This window comes from Crocodylus porosus, unplaced genomic scaffold (genome assembly GCF_001723895.1).
Source record: "Crocodylus porosus isolate Cpor-Errol unplaced genomic scaffold, CroPor_comp1, whole genome shotgun sequence".
NCBI classification, from domain to species: Eukaryota; Metazoa; Chordata; order Crocodylia; family Crocodylidae; genus Crocodylus; species Crocodylus porosus.
The window spans coordinates 123,686,780-123,711,332 of record NW_017728931.1 but is presented as its reverse complement, the minus strand read 5'-3'; the positions used below and the strand labels follow the sequence as shown (position 1 = coordinate 123,711,332).

The 24,553-nt window shown below is 44.1% G+C and overlaps 1 protein-coding gene across 2 annotated transcripts in view; it reads right to left on the bottom strand.

Annotated features, from left to right (window-relative positions):
• Positions 1 to 24,352, bottom strand: part of SLC26A5 (solute carrier family 26 member 5) — a 39,979-nt gene extending 15,627 nt beyond the window's left edge. The window contains exons 1-6 of one of the 2 annotated variants that reach the window (XM_019543589.1): positions 24,285 to 24,352; positions 8,672 to 8,891; positions 5,691 to 5,830; positions 3,039 to 3,149; positions 2,322 to 2,488; positions 1,698 to 1,862 (exon numbers count right to left, since the gene is read on the bottom strand). In XM_019543589.1, the coding sequence (XP_019399134.1) occupies positions 1,698 to 1,862; positions 2,322 to 2,488; positions 3,039 to 3,149; positions 5,691 to 5,830; positions 8,672 to 8,826 (738 nt within the window). In that variant the 5' untranslated portion in view covers positions 8,827 to 8,891; positions 24,285 to 24,352. Of the gene's footprint in view, positions 1 to 1,697; positions 1,863 to 2,321; positions 2,489 to 3,038; positions 3,150 to 5,690; positions 5,831 to 8,671; positions 8,892 to 9,234; positions 9,474 to 24,284 lie in introns of those variants that run through there. The other variant, XM_019543590.1, reaches the window with a different exon arrangement.
• Positions 24,353 to 24,553: the final 201 nt, after the last annotated feature.

Sequence of the window (24,553 nt, the reverse complement as noted above, 5' to 3'; positions counted from 1 at the left end):
CTGTTCCCCCGAGCACCGCCAGGAGTGACCAGGAATAATGGTCACAAGCTGGCAGAGGGTAGGTTTAGGTTTAGATATCAGGAGGCGCTACTTCATGGTCAGGCAGCTAGGGTCTGGAACCAACTTCCAAGAGAAGTGGTCCAGGCTCCAACCTGGGGGTTTTTAAGAGGAGGTTAGATGAACATCTTGCTGGGGTCGTTTGACTCCAGTATTCTTTCCTGCCATGGCAGGGGGTCGGACTAGATGGTCTGCTCAGGTCCCTTCCGACCCTAGAAACTATGTGGCTGGGCCAGGAGGGGCTGAGAGTCTCACCATAGGCTGGATAAAATCCCTTGGTGAGCGAGATCAGACCTGCAGGATGTATTTTGCCCACCCACCCTTAAAATATTTTTTAGGTATTTTGCCCCAGAATATAATACACAACCTGTTTTTGAAAAAAAAATATTTTTCCAGAGTTATGGCTGCATAGAGCAGGGACAGAACCTAACCTTCAACAGACTCACTGTCCTTTTCCTGCTTAACTAAAGCTCAAACCCTAGCTTCTGATGAAGACTGGGCTTCACAGGTGGATATATAATTCTGAAAAGAGCTAGAAAGTCTCCAGAGTTGTGAAATAGGAGGAGAGAGACCAGAAGCAGCAAAACTGACCCAAGAAAGGTTAACTTGATTAGTGGAACATCAAGACCATTAAAAAGGAAAGACAATTGTTAACACCTCTGCAGTGACGAACAATAAGCCATTAAGTCAAATGATTCCCTCAACTGCCTGAATAGTAGTGCCACAGCTGCTGCATTGTGGAGCCAGAATCAAAGCATGGTGCTTCTATCCTGGGCAAAAAACAGCTTTTTCTCTTAATACATACACCCCAGTCTCGGGGGTCTGGTTTTGGGGGAAAAGGTTTGTGTTGTATGTGAGAAAATACAGTATATATAGATTCTTGGAGAAGACAATTAGGGTACATGCAGCATTGAGTCAGCTAATGTTACGAAACATCAATGCTAATAACAAGTAGCAACACCTTACACTTATATAGTACCTAACAAAAGATCCCAAAACTTTCAATTTCTATCACAGAAATACACAGTTATCTCTGCAGTAACAAAGTGTAACTATTTAAAGAGTGTAACTATTTAACAGTATCCAGCAACATGACAATCTATAAAGGAAACTACTTATTGCTTAAATTAATTTCATATGTAACGATCAGAGCTGAGATCTGGCCAGGGTATGGGGCAAAGACTCTACGTTCATAATGTATGCTATGAGATCACTAGTGATGTATTTACTGTCACGCCCTTAGGTTTTAAATTTCAAAGAACAGCATCTCCAATGGCAAGGTGGCCCTTAGAACCACAATTACCTGTGGACACTGGATGCTTGGCAGAGAGAATCATTTACCAAACCAATAAAACAGCCTTCATGCAATATCCTGGGATTTCCCTGCAGGTGTCCCTTCCAGTTACTGGTTCAGCCGGACTATGGAAGCTGATACAACTGCAGTTTGGGATGGTGAAGTACAGTTTCAGGATACTGCACCATTAGATATTTCATATTTACCTTCATTTCAGGACCTTCCCACTGTAAAATGTCCTTCAACTGGTGCTTAAAATCTAAGGTTTTTTTTCTTTTTTAAACAGGCCGTCCTGGGGAAAGACTGATGTTTAGACTCAGAACATGTTTTTGAGAGAATTACTTACATATAAAACTGAAAGGGCTCCACTGTATCGTTTAGTCTTAACTCCAAGCAGATACTTTAACTGGGAGGTAAAGACATGGACTGCTGCAGCAGTTGTGAACCCTCGTACTAAGGGCTCCGTTAGGTAGATGGCTACAAATCCAAACCGAAGGAGACCTAAACACAGCTAGCGAAGAACAAAAAAATCAAGTTACATGACTCATCAGTGCATTCATTCCACTGTAACCTGAAAGTTGGCATGATGCAGGACACAGAGGAGATGAGACTCCTGCCTATCCTTCACAGAGCAAACCAGAACCAGTTCAGGGAAATTTGGGCACTGCCTTAAACCCAATTCCTCTTTGCAAAGCTCAAAGATCACTTGGCAACTATATTCCTAGCCAACAGCAGAGCGCCCCAGCCAAAGGCAAGATGCCAGGAGAAATGATCCTGTTTCCAGGGTATTGCCCCAACATTCAGGGGGTGAAGTTTACTAGAAACAACTTGTACCTCTCACTGTGAAAAGCAGAGTACAAACATTAATATTTTATTACTGGGGAAACCTGCTACAATGCTGGACTCCCTATATAACTAGAAGTCTGGCAGCTTCTTCTAAACTTGCCTCCTCTGGCAAAGAACACCTTACCTGTATGATCCCTGAAAGCAAGGCAAGAGTCACAGCCACCTGCACCCTCAGGTCATCTCTAATTTCCGTGCTGTTGGTGGAATTCAACTCCGGAATATCAAATCTTTCATCAGGAACTTCTCTTACTGCAACTGCACCAACCATCATACTGATCACTGCAAATGTGCCTGGAATGAGAGAGAGAGAGAGAGAGAGAGAGAGAGAGAGAGAGGGAGAGAAATAGGCTCTCATTCTGAAACAAAACTCCCCCTTGATTTTAGTAGGGTTTCTTATACAGGAGATTACCTCAGATTTGTACAGTGTGTGGAGTTAACCGCATGAACTATTTTAGAGTTTCAAACAGCAAAGGACAATAGTCTGTATATTGAATAACCCCTCCTGTGGCAGGCAAATAAAGTTATCATTCTTTCCTCTGGTCACTCTCTGCATCTGTGAATTGGTCCTAAGCCACACAACTAGTCGTCAAGACAGCTGAACACATGGCTCAGGAGTTGTTCCAAGTGCTTGCTGCTAAGCCCAATCCATTAAAACATGCTGTTTCTATTCTTCCCTAAGCAGACTGAATAAATTAACAGTGAAAACATTTTGCTAGCACTGGAGAACATGAAAAAATAACAACTTAAGAATTTCAATTTGATTGAAGACAAAAACCACCAAATTCTCAACTTATTTTAAATCAAATTACCAAGAACTTCAATTGCAGAAGAAGAGATATACCTATTGATATATGTCGGGAGGTCCCAAAAAAAGTATACAGAAAAACAGGATAAAATGAAGAATATAGGCCAAATACTGGGGGAACAGCTGCCAGTAAAGCATAGGCTAGACCTAAAAAAACACAACGAGAGAGAGAGAGAGGTACATAAGTTAGGGAACAACAGAACAGGTCCACTTCAGACAAAAACTACTTCAACCTCCAACTGCACATTGACTGTTAAAATAAAGGTAACACACATATAAAATGTCAAAATTGTCATGTGCATAGAACATTCTACAAAGATACATTGTGCATTTATTGTTTCTTCCATGGGAGAAAATTTAAGTTTTAATACATGCTTTGTGATGCCTTCATTTATCACCCACCTGACAGGTTTCACAGAAGAACAAAATTTTCCTGTTTACCTGTCACTCCTTACAAAGGCTTTCCTTTGTTCACCCAATGCAATGTACATACAAGACACTATTAATTTACATTCATGCAACCCTGTTGGAATCAGTGGAACTGCACTATAGCGCAAATCAGCACAACCGTTAGCCTAAATATAACAAATGTAGGCAAGTGTTGTCTTTGGTCAATAAAACCCAGCATTGCTTATAACTTGGAGGAACTCCCCTATCTCTGTATTTCTGCTACTGCTGCAGTTAAGAACAACTAGGAAAGTCTGAGCAACCAGTCTGGGCAAGTCTACCATTATAGCAGCCTTATTTAGAGGAATTGCCCTGATTCTTGCAATGATGGACACATTGGCCTGGATAGTATTATTACTCCAGCAACTTGAACCTCTGAGCAGGTCTGGAAGACATGTCAGAAAGATACTGGTGATCACCTAAAGACAGACTGCATGGCCTATTCCATCAGTGAAGCTGCACCAGTATTAGCTTGACAGTGAATTTGGACCCCTTCTTCCCCCGAAACACAGTGTGGCCAGGGTATGGCACCTGTCTCAGAGACCTTATTATATTTCAAGTAAGAGGACAGGATTTTTTTGAGGTGATAACTTTTACTGGACCAACAGCCTGTATAAAGTGAGATAAGTGGAGAAGCCGCCAACATGAATGGCAGCAGCTAAGACGGCGGCTGCTCCCTCCACCACTGAATGGCTCTGCCCGTCACTATCAATAAGCAGCAAGAGGCAGGATTGCCAGGGCCCCTTGGCCAATCAGCAGTTTGTGGGGGGGTGGGAGGGCACCTCTGCTTCAATAAGTCTGTGAAAATGGTCAGGAAAAAGTCTGCAGTCAGCCCATGAAATTGCCCCTCTGATGCCTCAATTTGGTAGGTCTCTATTCATGGGTAGGGATCTACCTAAATTGCACCAGAAGTGAGCTGCGCAGCAACTCTTTTAATCTTCCTCTTTTTGCCATGCATCTCCCCCCAGCAAATTGATGGAGGAACCCCAGTGGCCCTGCTGCTTGCTACTGATTGGCTGGGAGGCAAAAACCACAGTTTTAAATATGGTGTGGTTTTTGCCTCCCACTACTGATTGGCCAAGGGGCCCCAGCTGCTGATCAGGCAGAAGGCAAAAACCACAGCACATTTAAAACTGCAGCTGTTGCCTCCTGGCTGATCAGGAGCAAGTGGTGAGCAGGGGGCTGCTGGGGCCCCTCTGCAGTCAGTGGCAAGGGGGGCCCACAGTGAAAAGGAGCTGCTGTGCAGTGCACTTTTGGCACAATTTAGGTAGATTTCCTACCCATGAATAGGGACCTAATAAATTGAGGTGGCAAATGTGTGACTGCACAAGCCAATCACGGTGCTGGTCATTTTTGCAGACTTTAAACAGATCCCTACTCACAGGTGTAAATCAACAACTACAGCTCTGTAGTGTAGAAGAGGAGTAGTTACTATTATGAAAAATAAGGTATGGACCAGTCTCTGATGCTTGATTTTGCTGAAGCTGCTCCAAGTAAGACAGGCTTGACCCCTTTGCAACAATACTCCCTATAGACTCCAGGTGCCAGTTCCTTCTGAGACTAGAGTGGAGAAGACTGGACTTGCTACAACTCTTGGAGTGAAGAGATGGGGAGGAAGTAATAATTAATTACTTCTTTCAGAAAGGAATTTACATGTTTCTAACTTTATGCAGGCAAATAGCTTTGTTAACTTGAACAGGGTAACAAATAGCCTGCAGGGCTCTCCAGTTCCTAAGGTTAGTAACTAGAAAGGAGGATTTTTAAAGAGAATTTGCTGTACACCATTGGCTATCATGATGGAAAGCAGCACTTTCAAGGACAGCTCTTTCAAAACCAATAAACTGACTGGTTTTCAGGATGCTGTTGTAAATCATTCATTAATGATCTCCATGTACACATGTGCAAAGTGTAGTCCATTATCATGTTGCATGAACTCACAGTTGGGCAGGAGGTCATTCCCTTAAGATAGTGGCTCCCAACCTCAGGTCACGACCCAAATCAGGGTCGCAGGGGGCTGCCCCTCACTCTGCCCCTCCCATCTGTGGGGCTGTCACTGCCACTGCCCTGCATGAATCTGGCTCAGCCCAAGCTCTGCTGGTGCCACCAGGCACAAGTGAGTCGGGGGCAGGGACTGCAACATGGATTTAGGGTTGCAGCACAAAAAAGGTTGGGAGCCACTGCCTTAAGATGACACATGTGACAAACAAACAAGACAATCAAAATGGACTGTGTTCTACTCACCTTGAGGAAGCTGCATAACTCCAGTGCTTATACCTGAGATAATGTCTCCTAATAGATACGCCTTCACCGGATACCGGGGAAGCCATAGTAAAATTGGTAAGAAGCTGTATAGATGAGACTTGGCTTTTTTGGAGGTACAACTAAAAATATCAAACAAGAAAACAGACCATCACAACAATGCCTGGACTGAACTTAGCTAAGAAACCAAACAACATGTTATCGTACCCATGAGTGCACTATATTATACTTTCTGCTTGCACATCTTTATGGAATTGGGAAGCCACCACAGGACTTCAAGAGGGTGTGAAGCTGGTCAGCACACGACAGAACAAAGCAGTTGTACAACCCTTTCTCCTAGGATGGGTTCTACAACACCACCGCCTAGCTCTTATACAGACCCAAAGACTTTACAAATTATACAAGAGGCAAGTATTTTTGCTGGCAATATCTTTCCTTTGGCTAACTACATGGCCAAGATAAATTTAGACAAGCCTTCCTCAGGTCTCTGGGAATGAAGCAGACACAGCACAGCTAAACAGCAAGAGGAAGGAAAGCTTAGGTAAAACTCCATATGCAGATAAAAACAGCATAAAAGAGAAATTATCATCATGTAGCCAACAGACAAGAGGGATGCAGTAGAAACCTGATCGGTAGAAGAACAAGATCATTCAAGAGAGTCGTTATCACCTGTGCAGATATTAAAAAGTATCAGGCTGATTATAATAGATCTTGAGGAAACTGTCTATGTTAAGTTCCCAGTTCTTAGTGTTCAACAGGGTAATGAATTTGTGTTCCAAGGCTTGTCTCTTGAAGGTGTTTTCTAAATTTCTCTTGAGCAGAATTGTGAGGTCAGACAAGAAGCGGTTTTTCTATGAAAAATGTTCTTCTACCTGTGGTCCAGTGTCTGGTCTCTTATCTTTTTTCTGGGATCATTCACTCTGGAGCATAGTTTTTGTCTGGTTTCACTCGCATAGTTTCCACGAGGGCATTTGGTACACTGGATGAGGCACACTACATTACGACATGCACTATATGTGAGGTAGATATGACTGTGATTGTTATTACTGTAGGACTAATTCCAGGAGTACTAAGCTCATCCCTTCATCACTGGAGTCAGCAATATTGATCCCCTGGGTTACATAACAGGGACATTTACCTTTGGCAACCCTGACCTATGTTTAGTGATTTGAGCCAGGGGAGTCTATCTAGCACTCCTGTGTGGGATCCTCTTATTTGAGAGTGTCAGAAGAAAATGTAATCTTTGGTAAAAAGACAGGAATTGAAGGCATATGGATTCCTCACTCTAGAATTGGAACTGGCAGAAAACTGGAGAAGGTGGTCGTAGTGCTTCTGAATTCTCCTAGAAATAAATGTCATTAAAGGACAATCCATGTTGGTGAAATGCTCCACTTCTCTTTGTGTGACATGGAACAGAGAGACATGTAATATTTTGGAGAAGCATGAAAGAGACTGAACTAATAGATAAAATGTCAGGAAGACTTTAATCCACACACTTGGGAAATTTGCTTCAAGGTGAGATAACTGGTATTTCCTTTATAGACCTGCCCAGTAAGATCAGGCCATAACAATTTTAATATTTAAGGGATGGACCAACTAGGGACCACATGATTTGTGGTATCAGAACTTAAAGTAGGTTATTGCAAAAAATGGGCTCAGCTCTGGAAACAATAGCTAATAACTAAAGAGCTAATGAAGTACCTCTTCATTTTCTCTTCTTGGTGCCTACATTAGCTTTCCAGCTGTACATCTCTATTTTTCTGTCTATACAGACCAGCCTTAGGGTCTGTCTAAAGTGACCACTGTGAAGCTGTGTAGAGACAGATACCTTAGCTACCAGTAAACCAGCTACCTCAGATACCAGAACCAGTCTAGCTCAGTGGTGCCCAGCCTTTTCACTTTGCAGGCCAGGTGGGTAGTGCTAAGTCCAGGCAGTGCCAAGTCCAGATCTGGTTGGTGGGCTCCTGGCACACAGGGCCAGCATGGTACAGCCCAATCTGGCCTTGGAGGGGTCCACAGCCTGACCCCAATCTGTCTGCTGGCTGGGGGCAGCAAGGAGTGGCCCAGTTCTGATCCAAACTTGGGGGTGGAGGAGGGCAGGGTGAAGAAACCCCAATCCAGACCTTCAGGTTGGAGGGGCAGAGTGGCCCTGATGTGAACATGTGGGGGGGGCAGGGGGGATACTAGGTTGCAGCTTGGCCCTGTTCCGGTCATCAGGACATGTGGGGGGTTAAAAGGAGGAAAAGGGTCAGTGTTGGCAAAGGGTCAGTGTTGCCAAAGGTAAATGTCCATTATGTAACTCAAGGGATCAATACTGCTGACTCCAGCGTGATGGAGGGGAGAGTTCAAACACTCATACGTCCAGTCAGATGAAAGAAATACATTTAGCTAAATTTTTCTTTTGAAAAATCCTGACAGTTTTTGTAGTGGCTAGAATAATATGGATAACTAGGATAACAAGTCAAATCTCTATGCTGTTACAGATGCACATTAATCTAGAAGATAAATTTGCACTGTAAGGGTGCAATACTTTGTGGCTTTAACATAGCAGCTGGCAACTCATGGCCTGCAGACTGCATCCAGACCATGGCATCATTTTATCTGTCCTGCAAAGCCAGGGGCTTTTGTGTTGTTTTGGTGGAGGGAGCCTTGCGCACCCACATGGTGTGGAAAAGAGGCAGTGATGCCACTGTGGTGGGGTGGAAGTGGTGACTGCAGCTGCATGGCTGTAGTGCAGCAGCAGTACGAGCTGGGTTGGACCTGTGCTTGACCTAAGCTCTGTTAAAATGCCCCCTACTACAAAATGCTCCAGAAACTTACTCTAACAAATTCAGTGAGTGGAAATAAAGACAGCTTAGAAAAATGAGACCATGCCAGATATTCCTCATATCATGTTCTTGGTGAAAGGGTGGGACACGAGCCTCCAGAAGATATAAAATAAAGATAAACACACAACCACTTACCGACATGAATGTGCTATCCTCTGTGACAGAGGCTGAGATGGCTTTTCCCTCTGGTGCAGCTGTTCTTGCAACAACTCTTGGTTATAAATTGGTCTCTCCACAGAATACATCTGGGTTTGCACAGGGTATTCTTCATGTTCTTGAGCACACTCCATGGTTTACATCAATGATCAGGAACAGAAGAAGAACAGCTTTAAAGTCTCCACCAAGAAGCCCAAACCTAACACAGACAAAAACAGTTTTATCATTCAATGCTATTTTTATTCTTTGAACATCTGGTTTGGGGCATCTTTCACAAATGCTTTGGAAAAGTATTTTCAGACTTGTGTGTGTGTGATATGTAGGACACACTTTTCTGGATTAAAATTAGGAGCGTACTTCTAAATTTCATGGCACCCCAGCTGAAAATCACTGAGATGGATCTAAATGCAGCAAAAGGAAGGAGGAGGGGCCTTGAAAACCAGTGATCTAGCTAGTGCCACTCAAGGGTGGCAGGGACAGGACCCTCGCCCTGCTGTGCCTTGCTCTCCACTGTCTGCCTCCTCCCAGCCCCTGGTCTGTACCTCAGGGGGCAAAGGCAGCCCCTGCTGCTGAAGCTGATTCTGCAGGGTCTCACGCTTGTGACCACCCCTGTGGTCTGTCCTGCTGGCCCTGGTAGGGTAGGAAGAGCGGAGATGATGAGTTGGGCAGCAAAGTGCAGCTCCCTCCGTGCATCTGCCTGCCAGCTTGCTCATAGCAGAGTGTGCGGCTGGGATCCTGGAGTGGAGGGGTGGGGCACGGGGCGGCACAGCCTGAGGATGGGGAAGGGCAGGGGAAGGGAACAGCAGCAGCAGCCCCACAGGAGCCGTGGCAGGGGCCAGCGGAGTAGCTGGGGCAGGTGCATGGTGAGGGTGCCAGACAGAGGAGGAGAGCATTTACCTCCTCACACAGGGGCTGGATCTAACAGGATTTGGTTGCACACTTCTGTTGCACTCCTGGCACACGCGTGCTGCAGCACACCCTTTGGGAATCACTGCACTAAGACTTTCAGTTTGACTAGAGAGATGAATGTGCTACGAATACACTGAGAGCTTGTGCAACAGGAATAAAATAATAATTGAAAAACTCTCATACTTAAGATCTTTCTTACACGGAAGTGAATATTTTTATGGTTTTCTTTTAGGGAAAAGAAACTCCTGTGTCAAGCTTCAGGGCTGTGGAACCATGTGGATGGAAACTCAAATCTAAGTCAGAGGGATACATTTAGTTTTTGATCTTTTCTTCCCCTTTCCATTCTCTTTTTCAAGGAGATTGCAACACTTTAGGGGTGAGGTTTTATTTCTGAGTTACTTCCTATTACCTTTTCTGTCCTCTTACTTCAACTGTCATGTTGCTTGGACTGGAGGTGGAAACCAAATACAGATACAGCCTTTTTTAAAATTCAGAAACACATTTCTCTTTTCTCCTGGCAGTTAGTTACTTCCAGGTATGTGAAATTACACTTTATTTCTGCTGGTCTTACGTGATTTCTCTCTCAAAGGAGGATCTCAATGCATACGCCAGACTCTGTTCATATCCCAGCCTGGCATACATTTAAATCAATGGGAGCTGGGATCTATAGGGAAATTTATATTAAAAATTATCCTGCTCTCATCTGCCAAAAATTTTCAGATTTGCTGCTCCACACTTCTCCACACCTTCAGGGCATCCTGTGCTCTTGTTCTCTAGAGGCTGCTTGTAGAAATATGAGTGAGAAAAATGTCGCACTCTGAACTAGAAGCACTCCAAATTCTGAGCAGTAAGACAGGATCATTAAATTATTAAGTAAACAGATGCTGGCTAATGTTAAGTCAGACAGCTGAAAGGTAACAGAGGGATAAGGTTAAGCCTGACAAAAGCAAACTTTTCCATATTGGATTTTAGAATAAACAGAAGCAATCTGCTTAATCTTGGTAACCTTGATGTTGAAGAGATAGGGCTGCAGTGATCATTATGCACCATGACACACACTGCAACATTTTATGGTCACATCTTCTCCTCTGGCCGTGGGGGAAGGAAATGGTAAATTTTAAGGTCCTTGGAAGTCCTGAAACCAGGGGGAAAACACAGTTCTTGATGTAAGACCCAAAGGGGCCGTTCAGGTAATAAGAAATCAGCTGGATACATCTCTCCTGTTTCCACCCTTGGTCAGACTATGCTCCCTTCCTATACCATAAGGTTAGAATGGGCAGGCATGTAGGAGATGCTATGGTAGGCTTTTATGCAAGCCCAAGTCTTTCCTTTATGTTTTAATAAGAACCACTGTCTCTTTCCTTGAGTATTTTACATCTTTCAAAAATGTATTTTGACTTTGCAAATATTCTCGCCATCCACAGTCCCACTGGCTTCAATGGGACCGACATGTACACAACCTTATACAGGCCTTTTGGGATTGAGGCTCATGGTTCCTGGTAGAAAAAACAAATCTGACAGAGACAGGTACCTGATTTTAGAGACCCTTCCAGGGGAAGAGAAAAATCCTTTTACGGGTACAACACCCTTCCTCTCCCATCAATTCCCCAGCTGAGTTGCTTGATACAAACATAAAATAACAAAGTTAAGTACCAGTCATTTAGAAGCCACCCTCTTTACATTTCACATGAACACACACCAATCAAAGCAAGAGCATAATGTAAGTGGACAGAAAAAAAACAAACACGATACAAATGAAAAGTCCACCCAAGGGTGGACGGCCCAGTGGGTTAGCATGGTTAAGGCACTCCAAATTCTGATGCCAAAGGCACACAAGGACATGATGTGGCTAGAATAACACCAAGAAACTTTTGAGTCCTCAGACCCACTCACCAAACCATTTACTGCTGAGTGAAGAGGGATGCCCTTTGGCACAAGTCCTACACCAGGGTCAAACTCACACCTCTGCAGCGGTAGCAAGACCCCTTAACCACTCTGCCACTGTACCCCATACAGCAAGAGAGGAAGCTGTAAAGATCACTATGCATTCACAGTCCAGGAGGATCCTGACACTGATAGCTGGCAAGTTTTGAAATCAGCCATGTGAGCAACTTTACTGACACCAGCAATATAAATAAATCATAAATAAGCACATGCTGCTTCAGTTGTGATTTAAGAGTTGGGAAAATAATGATCAAGGAAAACTGTTTATGCTTCTTTATTTACAATTCAAGTCTTTCTTAGAGTTGTTATGCCTACATTAGTTCAGCCCTGAAGCCTATTTATAATCTAGGAAGCTGGTTTCAGAAACTGCTAGAGATACTTAAAACAGACCTCTGCCCTCATGCTCATTAGCATATTTTACGAGGGAATAACACCACTCTATGTTTATGAAGTGGTGCTCATTCATGCTGAAGAGTCGGACCCAAGGGACATATTACAGCCACTTCCCATTTCAATGAAGTAGGAGCATGTGTGCTATGCACTGCAGATCAAATTCAACCCTTAGGAGAGGAGCACTTTTACAATAGGGGCTGTGACCAAAAGTGGAAAGGTCCAGCCAAAAATGGATACCGTATGCAACTTACAGCATGAACCACTGGAATCCATGGAAAGGAACCCATTCATCGACTTCAGGGAATTTTAGAAAAGTAACAAAGTAGCAGCATGGGGAATGCCTTCATGTGTGGTGTGTAGCACCGCAGACAGGTCTGTGGTGCCACATACGGCACATCTATGCTCATCTGGACATGGCTAAGAAGTCAATGAGGCTAATTACACATTTAATGGTAAGCTATGTTTAAGTGTAACATCCTGTGCCTAGTGAAACAACAGTGGAGTAAATCTAATTTCTACCATTTCTAACTCCTATGACTTTATCACTTGTATTTAACCTAGAAGAAGAACACTGTTGCCTCTGATAATTTTTCCCTTGCAAAGTGGCAGCCAGAATGTAAATGATGGAGAACTCTGTTGTGACAAGACACACATATGCAGAACACCTCCTATGGTTTAGTGACAGCTTATTATATAGTTGTCATACAGAGGGAAAGAGAGATACCAAAACCTTGTCCAACTTCAGCCCTTACTCTCAGCACTGCTCAGGCCCCAGAGAAAGGAGCACCTTATTGCACATATTCCAATGACCCATGGTTCACATGGATGCAAAGCAGGCGCTTCCAGCAAGCAGTGGCCAGCCCTATGCCAGAGGTCACTGCAAGACCGGGACATTTTTTTAGATGGGCGATCAATTCTGAGTATCTGCAGGTTAGAACTGTGGATAATGAAACATTGTGCACAGAAGACCTTTACACTTCACAGCAAAGATTAAATTAATAAGCAATAAGAGTAACTAACAGCAGTGTTTCTTATCAGACAGATAAAGATTGAGGCACAATAACTGAGAGGCTTCATATAAGGGACTTAAGAGCTGGTGGTTCTTTATCTTACTGATAAAGGCTACTTGTGGGTGTCCTTATTGTTATCATCTACCTTAAGGTGTTAACAAATTATATTATTACCACCAGGCAGAGGTGTTATAGGTGTCCCGTGTTTCCAGTCTCAAACAGCAAAGCAAGAAGCTTGAAACAAACTACTGCCTTTTCTAAATAGCACAATAAATCCTAGTTTGGATGAATTCAGTGAGAAAATTCTCACCGATTTCACTAGACCAGGATTTGATCTCATATGAGAATTCAGAGAGCACAGATGAGCACCAGCTTGCCCTTCAGATCCAAAACATGAAACAAGACAAAGAGAAGACACTACAGGCAAAAGGATGATGTGGCATGAATTTCAGATCTTTAACATATATAGAATTATCACCTCTGAATACAGCATTTTTATTCCTGTACATTGCACATTTGTTCACTAATCCAGTGGCACTGCTGTATGGGTTGCTGTGACACCTTGAGGAATATGCGTGCACTGATATGAAAAAGGGTTTATATTTTGTGAAATAGCCATTTATGATTATAACTTTTGGTGTGGCTTAGAAACTCCACTTTGTCTGAGAAGCTGAAATAGGCCCATCAGCACTGAATGGTGGTGATGGGATATGGGAGCAAGTACTGGCAAGACTATTAACTTTTATGGACTACGTGTCTGGGGGGGAGGGCAGGTGCTGAACACAGTCCAATCCCACCCCACTCCCAGGCAAGAAAGGAAGAGGCAGGGATGACTTTAAACATTGAAAGAGACACTAGTGCAGCATGTTATACTGAACAGGCGTGCTTCTATGCTGGACAAACCCAAGTTAAACATAACTTTAAGTTTGTGACGCGTGGTCTCCCTCTTGCAGTTTATAAGGTAGGGGCCACAGCTCTTAGGCTATGGGCCAGAGAAAATGGTTCAGCTAAACATGCCCCTAATATCACACCTTAGCACAAAGTTAGTGAGAGAAAAGGGCCATAAATCCACGGTTGTTAAGGAAATGAAGACTCAGCATGAGTCTTTTAAAGAAGTAGCCTTCTCTTTCTTGCAAGCTCCACTAAGCCCCATATTTTCTCTTATTTCCCTCTCCTCTCACGATTCTCCAGTCCTCCACCTTCTGCCATTGCTATACTTGGACAATAGCCGTAAAATGCTACCAAACTGCACTGGGAACAGTTTATATCATTACAGCAGGGAAAAGCAAAGTTAAATGATCACACTGCAGCCCAGAGACACAAGTCCCTTTTGTTCCTCTGGGTTCCCTCCTTGGTCCCCTCCTTAGGGCCTTTTCATTTTAACTCAGGGTTAGACTCTTCTGCCCCAGTGCTTTCACTTGCTCTCAGCTGGGAGAGCTCTCAGATTCATTTCTGAATTCGCCTGTCTCATCTAAGCCCTGCAGCCAACCACAACTCAGCAACACAGAAACTGCACTGCATAGTCTACATCCACCTTCCCCCATTACTGCAGATGCTGGTCTCCTCCTTCCTGACACCTAGGTGGTGTCACAACCAACTCTTTTCTCCACATCCACATTTGTTCTGCCTTGGTTTCATACACAGCCTCGATGAAAGTCCTCCTCTAAACCTCAGTGTCTCCTATTTCTGTTGTCACAACTGCCCCTTTTTGTACTCTGCTCCCCACACTATACTATTAGAGTCTCCTTCTCCATGCATGCTTGCTCAGATCCTGTACCACCCTCTCTGAAACTTTTCGGGGGCTTCTTACTGCTCTCAGGTAGTTCAGCTTCTTGTCCTTGCTGTTAAGGCCAATAGCCTGACTACCGCCCACATCTTTCTGTTCCCATTGCCTCTGTTCTGTCCAGGACCTGCACATGCCATTTCCTTTTCACGCTCCCTCCTTTGCACTTCCTACTGTGCTGCTCCTTACGTTGGATTTCCTTCTCCTTCCAGCAGCAATCCTACAGCCTGCCCTCAATTCACCTTACCTAAGATCATGCTCCTTCCTCTTTGGCAGACTCAGCTAAATCCACCAAGGAATCACAAGTTTAGAACCATGCAAAGCTTGACAAGCTTAGAATCTGCCTATGAGCCAAATCCCAAAGTCCTTGCTTGGGCCTTGATCAATAATGAATCTGGCACCAGATGTGCTGCATGGTAAACCAAAGAGATCCTACTCATTGCAGAATTAGGGCTGTCTTCAGCTCAGCCCCTACTCAGTAAAACTCCCATTGGAGGAAGCCTGTAAGGATCTCAGGATTTGGCTCTGTGTGTTTTCTGAGTTGCATCTTACTCTACATGAAGTTCACTAAATTCAATGGCATTGTCTGAAGTTTCAAATATTATTCATTCTGAATAAGGGGACCACAACCTTGATGGGTACCTTCACACTCAGATGCACAGAAACACAGACAGCTGTCCATTTGTGCTCACCCTCACAAACTACAACTGTATGATGAAAGTATACAAGTATACAACTGTATGATGAAAATATACCTTCCAGCTATTCCAAGAGAGACCTGTGGAAGTACAACATTTCTCTTCATACTTTTTAACTTTGATCTATTGGAAGAAACTTGATAATGATATGTAAATACTATCTGGGTGGAACTTTCCACTCACTGTACTCTGGTACTTACAAAGCTCTCTATCATATTACTGATTACTGATATTTCACGCTTGATTTTCCAAGTCAGGGATTAAAATATTTAGCTTCTAAAGATCCGCTCCACAGCAATGAATACATTAATCCCTTAATGCACTATTTTGCTATCAATAGCAGCTCTACTTGTTTTCAGGAAGAGACTGTATTAAAAATCCCTAGAACCCCTTTTTGGAACATGTGGATCTTGTGATTAAACAGCTCAGTAAGTCAATATCTGACCACTGTGAAAGGCACCAACTGCTTGTCTCTATGCATGGTCAGATAAGAGATGGCTCTTGTTTTCCTCATAAACAGTCTGATCACAGATGGAGAGTTTATTGCTTATTCACATTTCCCAGGCTTGGTATCTGGCCCTGAACCTGCCACCCTTACTCCATTGCTGCATTACCACTAAACTCAATGACAGCTTTGGTTGAGTTAGGATCACGGGATCACATGATATATGGGTAAAACAACATACTGGGGGAAAAAAACATTAAGAAAACTGCATGACTTAGGGCCATTATATCATACTGAAATGAGTCAAGCAGGACTTATTTTTCTAAACCCAGGACAGTAGGGACCAAGAAACTACTAGCTAGATTCATTCCTACCCCTCCTCCCAGACAAAAAAAATCTTAGTTTCAGCACATCACCAGGCCAATCCCAGGGCCGTTAATGGGATGGATCACTCTTCTCTTATAGAACTTCCTGTTACTGACTAGGAGGGAGAGAACATAAATCTGGGACCCACACACAAGCCAACCAATTTGGCAGTCAATGGGATTGATAGCCCACTGCACCAATACTTTGTAGGGGCTGGAGTTCAGAAATGTGAAGTGGCTGTCAGAACTGCCAGCCCCTAGCAACTTTTTAAATGCATTTTCTTTTGCAAATTGGGTGGGGGGAAAGATGGAAGATCAAACAGGCACCATCAGGATGTATGAGTTTTCATTTTAAAGAGGCTCTGACATTGTTAATTATTATCCAGGAGAGAGAGAGAGAGAGAGAGAGAGATCTAGGAACCACTGTGTAGATTATCAAACTCTCCCAATATCCAACAACATTTTCCTATCTAGATTTCCCAATCTAGATCCTGTTTTATTCTCATGCCCAGGAAAATATTAAAAAAAAAAAAAAATCTATCAATACAGCAAGTGAACATGGAAAGGCTTTTAGTGGCAAGTGGGATCTCACCAGAGCTGCTCCAGCAAAGTTAATTCCCCATTACTCTGTCAGGAGGGATGGACTGGCCATACAGCCAAACAGGAAGCGTAGGCAGTCCCAACCCTGGGGATCTCAGATAAATTGTTACTTTTGCATTGGCTGATGAAAACTTTGTTCACAGGGGCGATTTGGAGAAGTGGTGGTGATACTTATTTTAATACCAGTATTTATCCAGAGTAACTATCCTCCCTTCTACCAGCTTCAAGAGATCCATTTAACTCTCCTCCCAGGTAACAATGTACAGTTACATTTTTTAAAACAAAATAAAAGAAGCAGACAGCTCTCATCAGTTCTTATTTTCTGCTTTTTATTTTAACATAGATTTTATGAGCACAAACATTTTTGTACACCGTGCCTTGGACTAGACCCGGATTGCCCTAATAACGTGAACAGTGAATGGGATTTGAGTTCTGCCCTCCTTCATGCATTTGGTATTTATTTAAGATTATGCTATCTAAACGATAATGTCTTCCTGTCCCCTATTTACTTAAGGGTGTTGCCTTCTGTTTCTTCAGCTATGAGAATCAGCCAATGGAAATGAGCTACCTCAGCAACAAACTGTCAAGGTTATATACAAAAGACAAAGTAAATGATGCTTTGCATTAATTTTCCTAGATGCACTGAAAATTCTCAGTTCACAGAATGAAAACAGATTATCATTCCACAGATAAATGTTTTCTATATAAGCTTCCTCACTTTACTTTCAGACTTCTGCCCAGGGCTCAGTGTTTCTCTACCTATAACTAATGACATTACCATGGGCAACAGCTTAAGAGTTGACACTTCTTGCCAAGTTTACATGTCATCTATTGCAATATAAACACAGTGGGTGTATCTACACAAGACATTTACTGCAGAGCTGGCTGATTAGCTACACAGTAAAATGTCACTGTCTACGCGTGCGTTGCTATTAGGACAAAATGAGCTAATTAACTCCACCATAGGACAGTACTGCCATACACAAGTACTACCCTACAGTGGAATTATTCACTCCACTGCAACACGTGTATCGTGCCCGGGCTAGCCAGGGCACAAGGCGGTCTGTCAGGTAGCCCCGCACTGGAGCACCCTCATGCCCTGCCCCAGCCAGCACCTCTACAGCATGTTGAGCCAGGCTGGAGCAACCCTGGCCTGGCAGGCTGACCCTTTGGGTCCCCCATCAGACAGGGCTGCTCCACTCTGGCTCAACATGTTGCAGTCCTGGGCACACGTGCAAATGCCATGTCTGGAAACAATAAAGTCCAGCGTGAACGTCACCAAAATTTATTCAGCTGCACTAACTGCACGTGTAGATGAGTCCAGTGAGCCAGATTTTGCTCTAAATTACATCAGAAGTAACTCTCTAATTTTCTCTGAGCTGGCAGAAATAGGACCATACTCCACCAACAGTGCAACTACATTAATGGAAGTGGCACTTTAGACAAGACACAGGAATTGCTTTGGATTTATCCCAGTTATTGGCTAAACTGAAAACCAGAAAGTCCAGTCATAAGACGGGGCAAGAGAGGTGGCTAAAACAGCTTTCCAATTTCCTGCCTGTCCATTCAGGTCTCATTCTGAAAGTAGTCTTTAAAACGTAATATCAGATGGAGGGATTTTCAGAAGCACCAAGTCCTTTATTTCACCAAGAAATAACAACATAATTACAAGCAGCACTTCAAGTGAGGGAAGAAACATCTAAACTACTTAGGTTTCAGGACAGCCAGTAGTGCTCACTGTGACAGAAAAGTCACTCATTAACTGGGAGCCCATCAGCCATCACAACAGCCATGCCAGATGATGGATGGCATATCCATCCATGTGCTTAATAACCACATTCCTAAAGGCATCAATCACATGGTGCCATGGTCTGACATTGGATCAGAGTGAAAAGGACAAAGATGCGTTCTACAAAGTGAGAGGGGCAAACATCAGAACACAGCTTAATCTTTGTGATGGGTGAATTTAACACCAGAGTTGGATACAACAAGGAATGGAAAGAGTAGTGAAGAAGTATGGGCAGGGAATTGCCAATCAAAATGCTAAGAGACCTGTTGAACTATGGTTGACGTCCAACTTACATCTTGAGGGCACCATATTCCCTCACAAAAAATTCCACCAAGAACCATAGATTTCTCCAGACAGCATATGAAAAATCAGCACACCTCGATCAACTTAGAATCATAGAAAAATAGGTCTAGAAGGGACATCAGGAGGTCATCTAGTCCAGCCCCTGGCTCAAGACAGAACTATCCTTGTCTAAACCATCTAGTCTGTTCTTAACAACCTCCAAGGATGGAGAAAACAATTTCTCTAGGTCTGGGGTGCTCAAACTCCAACACACAGACCAGATCTAGGCTATAGCACTGTGTCATCTGGCCTATGGGGCTTTCCATGAGCCCAGACATTTGGTAGTGGAGAAACGGTAGCACCACTCCCCTACTGCCAAACCTTCTGATCTCTGGAGAGCCCCTGGCCCTGCTCACTGGATCTAGCACCTGATTTCAATGTGTAGGACTGGGTGCTGTGCCCCAAGACCTAATCCTATCAGGAAAGGGGCAGTATGCAGTGGTGCTGGCCTCCCCCAGGACCCAAATCCCAGTGCACAGGTTGCAGAAGGGGCTGGTGCCAGTCCCCAGTGACTGACCTGGCCTGCAGACAGCCTCACATCACCCATCTGGCCTGTGAATGCAAAAGGTTGAGCACCACTTCTCTGTGTAATCTGTTCCAATGCCTAACCCCTCTCATAGCAAGCAAGCTCTCCCTAATATCCAACATTTCTGCAATTTAAGACCATGGCTTCTTGTCCTGTCCACTGTGGTCACAGAAAATAGTCTATTACCATCTTCTTCATGTATCTGAAGAGTTATCAAATGCCCTCTTAGCCTTCTCTTCTCCAGTAAATAATTGCATTTTTTCTACCTTCTAATCCTACCCCATTTTTCCATCATGCTTCCCAGACGTCTAATAATTTTTGTTGCTCTCTGGTGGACTCCTTCCAATCTGTCTACACCTTTCTTGAAGTACAGGTTTCCCTCACTTTATGCTGTACATGTGTTCCTGGAAAACAGTGCATAACTCAAATTTGCATAAAGGGCATCACTTTACAAGGTAACAGATAGGGATACGTTGCAAAACCTCAACTGTACTGACCCCCAGACCTATATCTCCTACTTTTATAAGACAGTTTTGGTACTCAACAACAGCAGACAGTACACACAAGCACAGGGCACTATCATAATGGGGATGGCAATTACAGAAACATGCAAGATGGACAATGAGCAAGGAACACAGATCCACACAGGAGACTATATCTTGGTGTGTATCAGTCCCACAATGCACTGCACAAAGCAGCTGACTGGAGGCTTCCACCACACTAATCACGTAAGGGTGAATTTCCCTTGCATATAACGAATTTTTGGTATAAAAAGGGTCATCGCGTAAGAGCGAAGTCATACATACAGAACCCTCATAAAGCAAGGGAAACCTGTACAGTGCCCAAAACTGACCGCAGTACTTCAGATGAGGTCTCTCCTGCTGAACGGAGTAGAAGAATTACTTCCACCGACTTGCAGAAAGCACTCCTGTTAATACAACCTAGTACGCTACTGGATTTTTTTTTGCAACCTGAGCATATATTCAGCTTGTGGTCCACTATAACCACTACATCCTTCTCTGCAGCCTAGTCAGTTATTTTACTTCAGCCTAGTCAGTTGTTCCCCAATTTTTATTTGTGCGTTTGATTATTCCATTCTAAGTGCAGGACTTTTTACTCGTTGTTATTGAATTTCAATCACTGAATTTTATACCATTTTTTCACGTTTATCTAGTTCGTCTGAATCCTAATCCTAACATCTAAAGTGTCTGCAATCCCATTTAAGGGGTGTCATCTGCAAATCTGCTAACTGTTAACTCAGTCTCTGCTTCCAAATTATTAGTGAAGACATTAAACAGTGCAGGATCCAAAAGAGCGCCCTGGGAAACCTCCACTTGATAACTCTTCCCAATTAGACATTGAATTTTGGATAATTACTCTTGGAGCATAATGATCCAACCAGTTATGCATCCACCTTAAGGTCTAGATGAAAATACTGTATTTCCTTAAATTACCAATGAGAATGTCATAGAAGACAAGGTAGAAAGCCTTCCTAAACTCACAGTATATCATATCCACTGCTCTTCTCTCCATCCACAAAGCTCATTGTTTTGCTGTAGAAGAAAATCAGGTTGGTTAAGCCACTTGCAATTCAGGTAAACTATCCAAGATGCAAGGGCACAACAATTAGCAGATGCCAACGCAAAACTGAGAAAGGCTTACTTTAAACAGAAACCGGCAAAGAAAATGAACAGTGGAAATCTGGAAACAAGACTACAGGGGATTCCAGCTTGGAAGCAGGGACAGATCTGAGGTCATTTCAGAAGCACAGGAAAATGAGGCACAGTCCCAAACTCAAGGAAAATTGGCAGTATTTTACTTCCAACAATCACAATTGGATGGCAACAGATGGAGCAAAAACTGGGTAAGTCAAGAGATACTGCACCTTGCTGAAGAAACGCAAGCACTGAAAGGAAAATTCCTGGATATTTGGAACAATAATATATTTGGAAAAAAAAACCAAAGGAGGAGTACAAGGAGCAGAGAAGAGCAATACAAGGAAGATAACTGGAGACGAGCCAAAGGCCTGCAGCTGAAGCTGAAGATGCTGCTATGGTAGGAAACCACAAAGCTGTTTACCAAGTCACTAAAAGCGTGCTTAGAAATTTCAAAACAAGAAATGGAGTAATCAAAAGCAAAGATTGAAAAAAATGCATACACCTGATATAAAGCAGAAAATCAGATTGGCAAGCATTTCAAGAAGTCTACAGTAGACTCAACCCCACCTCCACACCAAATTTTGATAACATACGTGAACTTAAACAAATTAGGTTTTGGCATTTAGATAGACCTGAGCACATATCCAGTATAACCACTACATCCTTTTCTGTCATACTTCAGCCTAGTTAGTTGCTCTTGTTTTTATTTGTGCCTTTGATTGTTCCATTCTAAATGCAGGACTTTTTGCGTGTTGTTACTGAATTTTATTTATTGAATTGGGATGATTTAGTCAGAGATGACCCTGCTTTGAGCAGGATGGCAAAGAGACAATCATACCACAGCATAAAACCCATCACACTAATGAAAATGACAGAACTGTTCAGATGAAACACCTCCCAACAGTGGAACATGGAATCGCTGTCAGAATCCCCACTGACTACAACAAACTACAGAGTAGTCACACTACACCCTGTCACAGGAAAATGTTTTGCATTGAGATATGACACAGGACAAAGAGGCAGGGAATGAAAACCTTAAAGAAGAATAAATTGGACTTGGGTCCAAGACACAGATACTCACATGAAGCACTGTCACAGAAAAAAAGGACAGAATGGCACACTTTTGTCATTACCAGTCTGGTTGACTTTGCCAACCTACACAAGCTGACATTGTGCAACAGACCTCAATCCTATGGATACTAGCTAGTCACTAACATTATGAAGGCCCCATACTGAGATGGTCTGTAAAGATGAACAACCAGTCAACACAACAGTCAATATCAGGGGTGGCCAACCTGTGGCATGAGTAGCATGCAGTAGATTGGGGAGGGGATGGGCAGCACAATGGCAGATAGGGCAGAAGGCTAAAAGTCAGGAAGCAGAAAGCAGAGCAACAGTGTGGTCAGTGAACACAAAGCAGATTGGGCAGGACTCAGAGAGGTGTGAGGCTAGTTTGTGGCACCCCATCTTGGTCCTATCTGGTCAGGTCACACTCATATGGGAAAGGGCTGTATTCTCTATCTATTGCTATTTGACATTGCCATAGACTGGACAACAAAGAAGGTACAGGTGATACAAATGCTGACAGATCACAGGCAGATGGCAAATGCTGAGAAGACGCAGCTTTTGCTGCTGATATTGAAGTATTGAGCATTGCCTCTAAAAAACAACAAATGAAGACAGACAACCTGGTTTAAAAAAGGGCAGGTTAATGAGTATGCCAGAAAAATCATCCTTGACATTAGAAAAAAATAACATCAAGTTAGAAGGCAGAATTGTTCATCTACCTGAGCAGCCACACACTAGGCAAAAGAGACTCCAAGAAGGAAATTATATCAAGAACAGAAAAAGTCTTCACAACATCCCTTAAACAATTATGGAAATCAAAGCACATCGCAGGAGAACAAAACAGACTTTTCAGCACAAATGTAATCTCATGGCTGCAAGAAATGAAGAACTACTGAGACACCTGGCAGGAAATGACATGTATTTGAACTCACGTGCTTGGAAAAATACTGGGCATTCAATGGAAAGGTTCTATCACCAATGAATACTTCAAGAAATCTGTCTCTGATGTATCAGAAACAGGCTCACAACACCCAGACACTTACGTGAAGCTGATAAGGGTATCCTGAGAAATCCTCAAAACAATACACTACAGATGGAAACCACAGCAAATAGCCAAAAGATTGGCAGAGGCTAGCTCCTGCTGTTTATGCCAAAACCAGCATGAGAGAATGTACAGAGGAATGAGTTACAACATAAGTCAAAACAGAAGCACAGCAAATGTAGCGTTTAGGTCAGTTAAACCCGAGGTGTTTTACACTTCCCAAATTAGACTGTCAAATTCAGAGAGACAGGGCAAGAAAGCAAACATCCCCCAAATTACCAACACACTCACTGGGTTCTTCATCTCTGGCCTGACACTTAAAGGTCTGATGTTGCAAGATGATGTGATGCTTTGAGGAAACTGCCTTGATATGTCTGTAAGACTTACGAACTCTGGGTACCACTGCGAAGCAGCTGGGAAAACTCCTACACTGCATGTGCTTGTGCAGGACTTCATCTCACCCCTCTCAAGGACACCACCAGGTCACTCATTACATTTTAGTGGCAGGCTGCTGAGACGGTCCGGCTGAGGTCTAGATGAGCCACCTCAGCCGGCTGGTCTGCAAGCATGTTTAGGTGTGTGGTAGTGCCCAGCACAGAAAAACAACCCCCCCGCTCTTCCCCGCCCCCCGTGTTACACGGAGCCACTGAGCAGGAGAGCAACAGAAGAGGACAACAGTTGTCCTTGGTTTAGCTGTGAGGCCGTCCAAGTTCAAGGGGGCAGACGGAGCTGTAAGGACCCCGTGGCCAGAGGACAAACCAGGGGCTGTCCAAAACTCCCCCCCCCCCCCACAACGGATCACAGACGATTTAAATAGGTCACGTAACGATGCGAGAATTGGCGTGTGCAGCGCCCGTCTCGCTGCCCCGCGCACAGCACGACCCCGCTAAGCCACCGCGTCCTGGGCGGGAGGGGAGGGGAGGGGGCTGCGTGGGGCTGGCGCGAGGCCCGGGAGCCCGCAGGTGCCGGCGATGGGAAGGACACGACACCCCGCCCCGGCCCAGCCCGCGCCGCACTCACCTCCCGCCGTGCCGCCCGGTGACAAGCAGCTCGCGGCTGAGCCGCCGGGGGCCGAACGGGGCGGGGGGAGGGGGCGCGCGGGCGCAGCCGGGAGTTGTAGTCGGCGCGGCCCTGCCCCCGGCGCGGCCGGGGCGGCCGCGGACTACACGCCCCACAATGCAGCGCAGCATCGCCGACCCCCAGCGGGGGGCCCCGCCCCTACTGCCCCCTGCCGGCGGGTGGCTGCGCAAGGGGCCGCGGACCAGGCTGAGATCGCTGGGCGGCGGGGT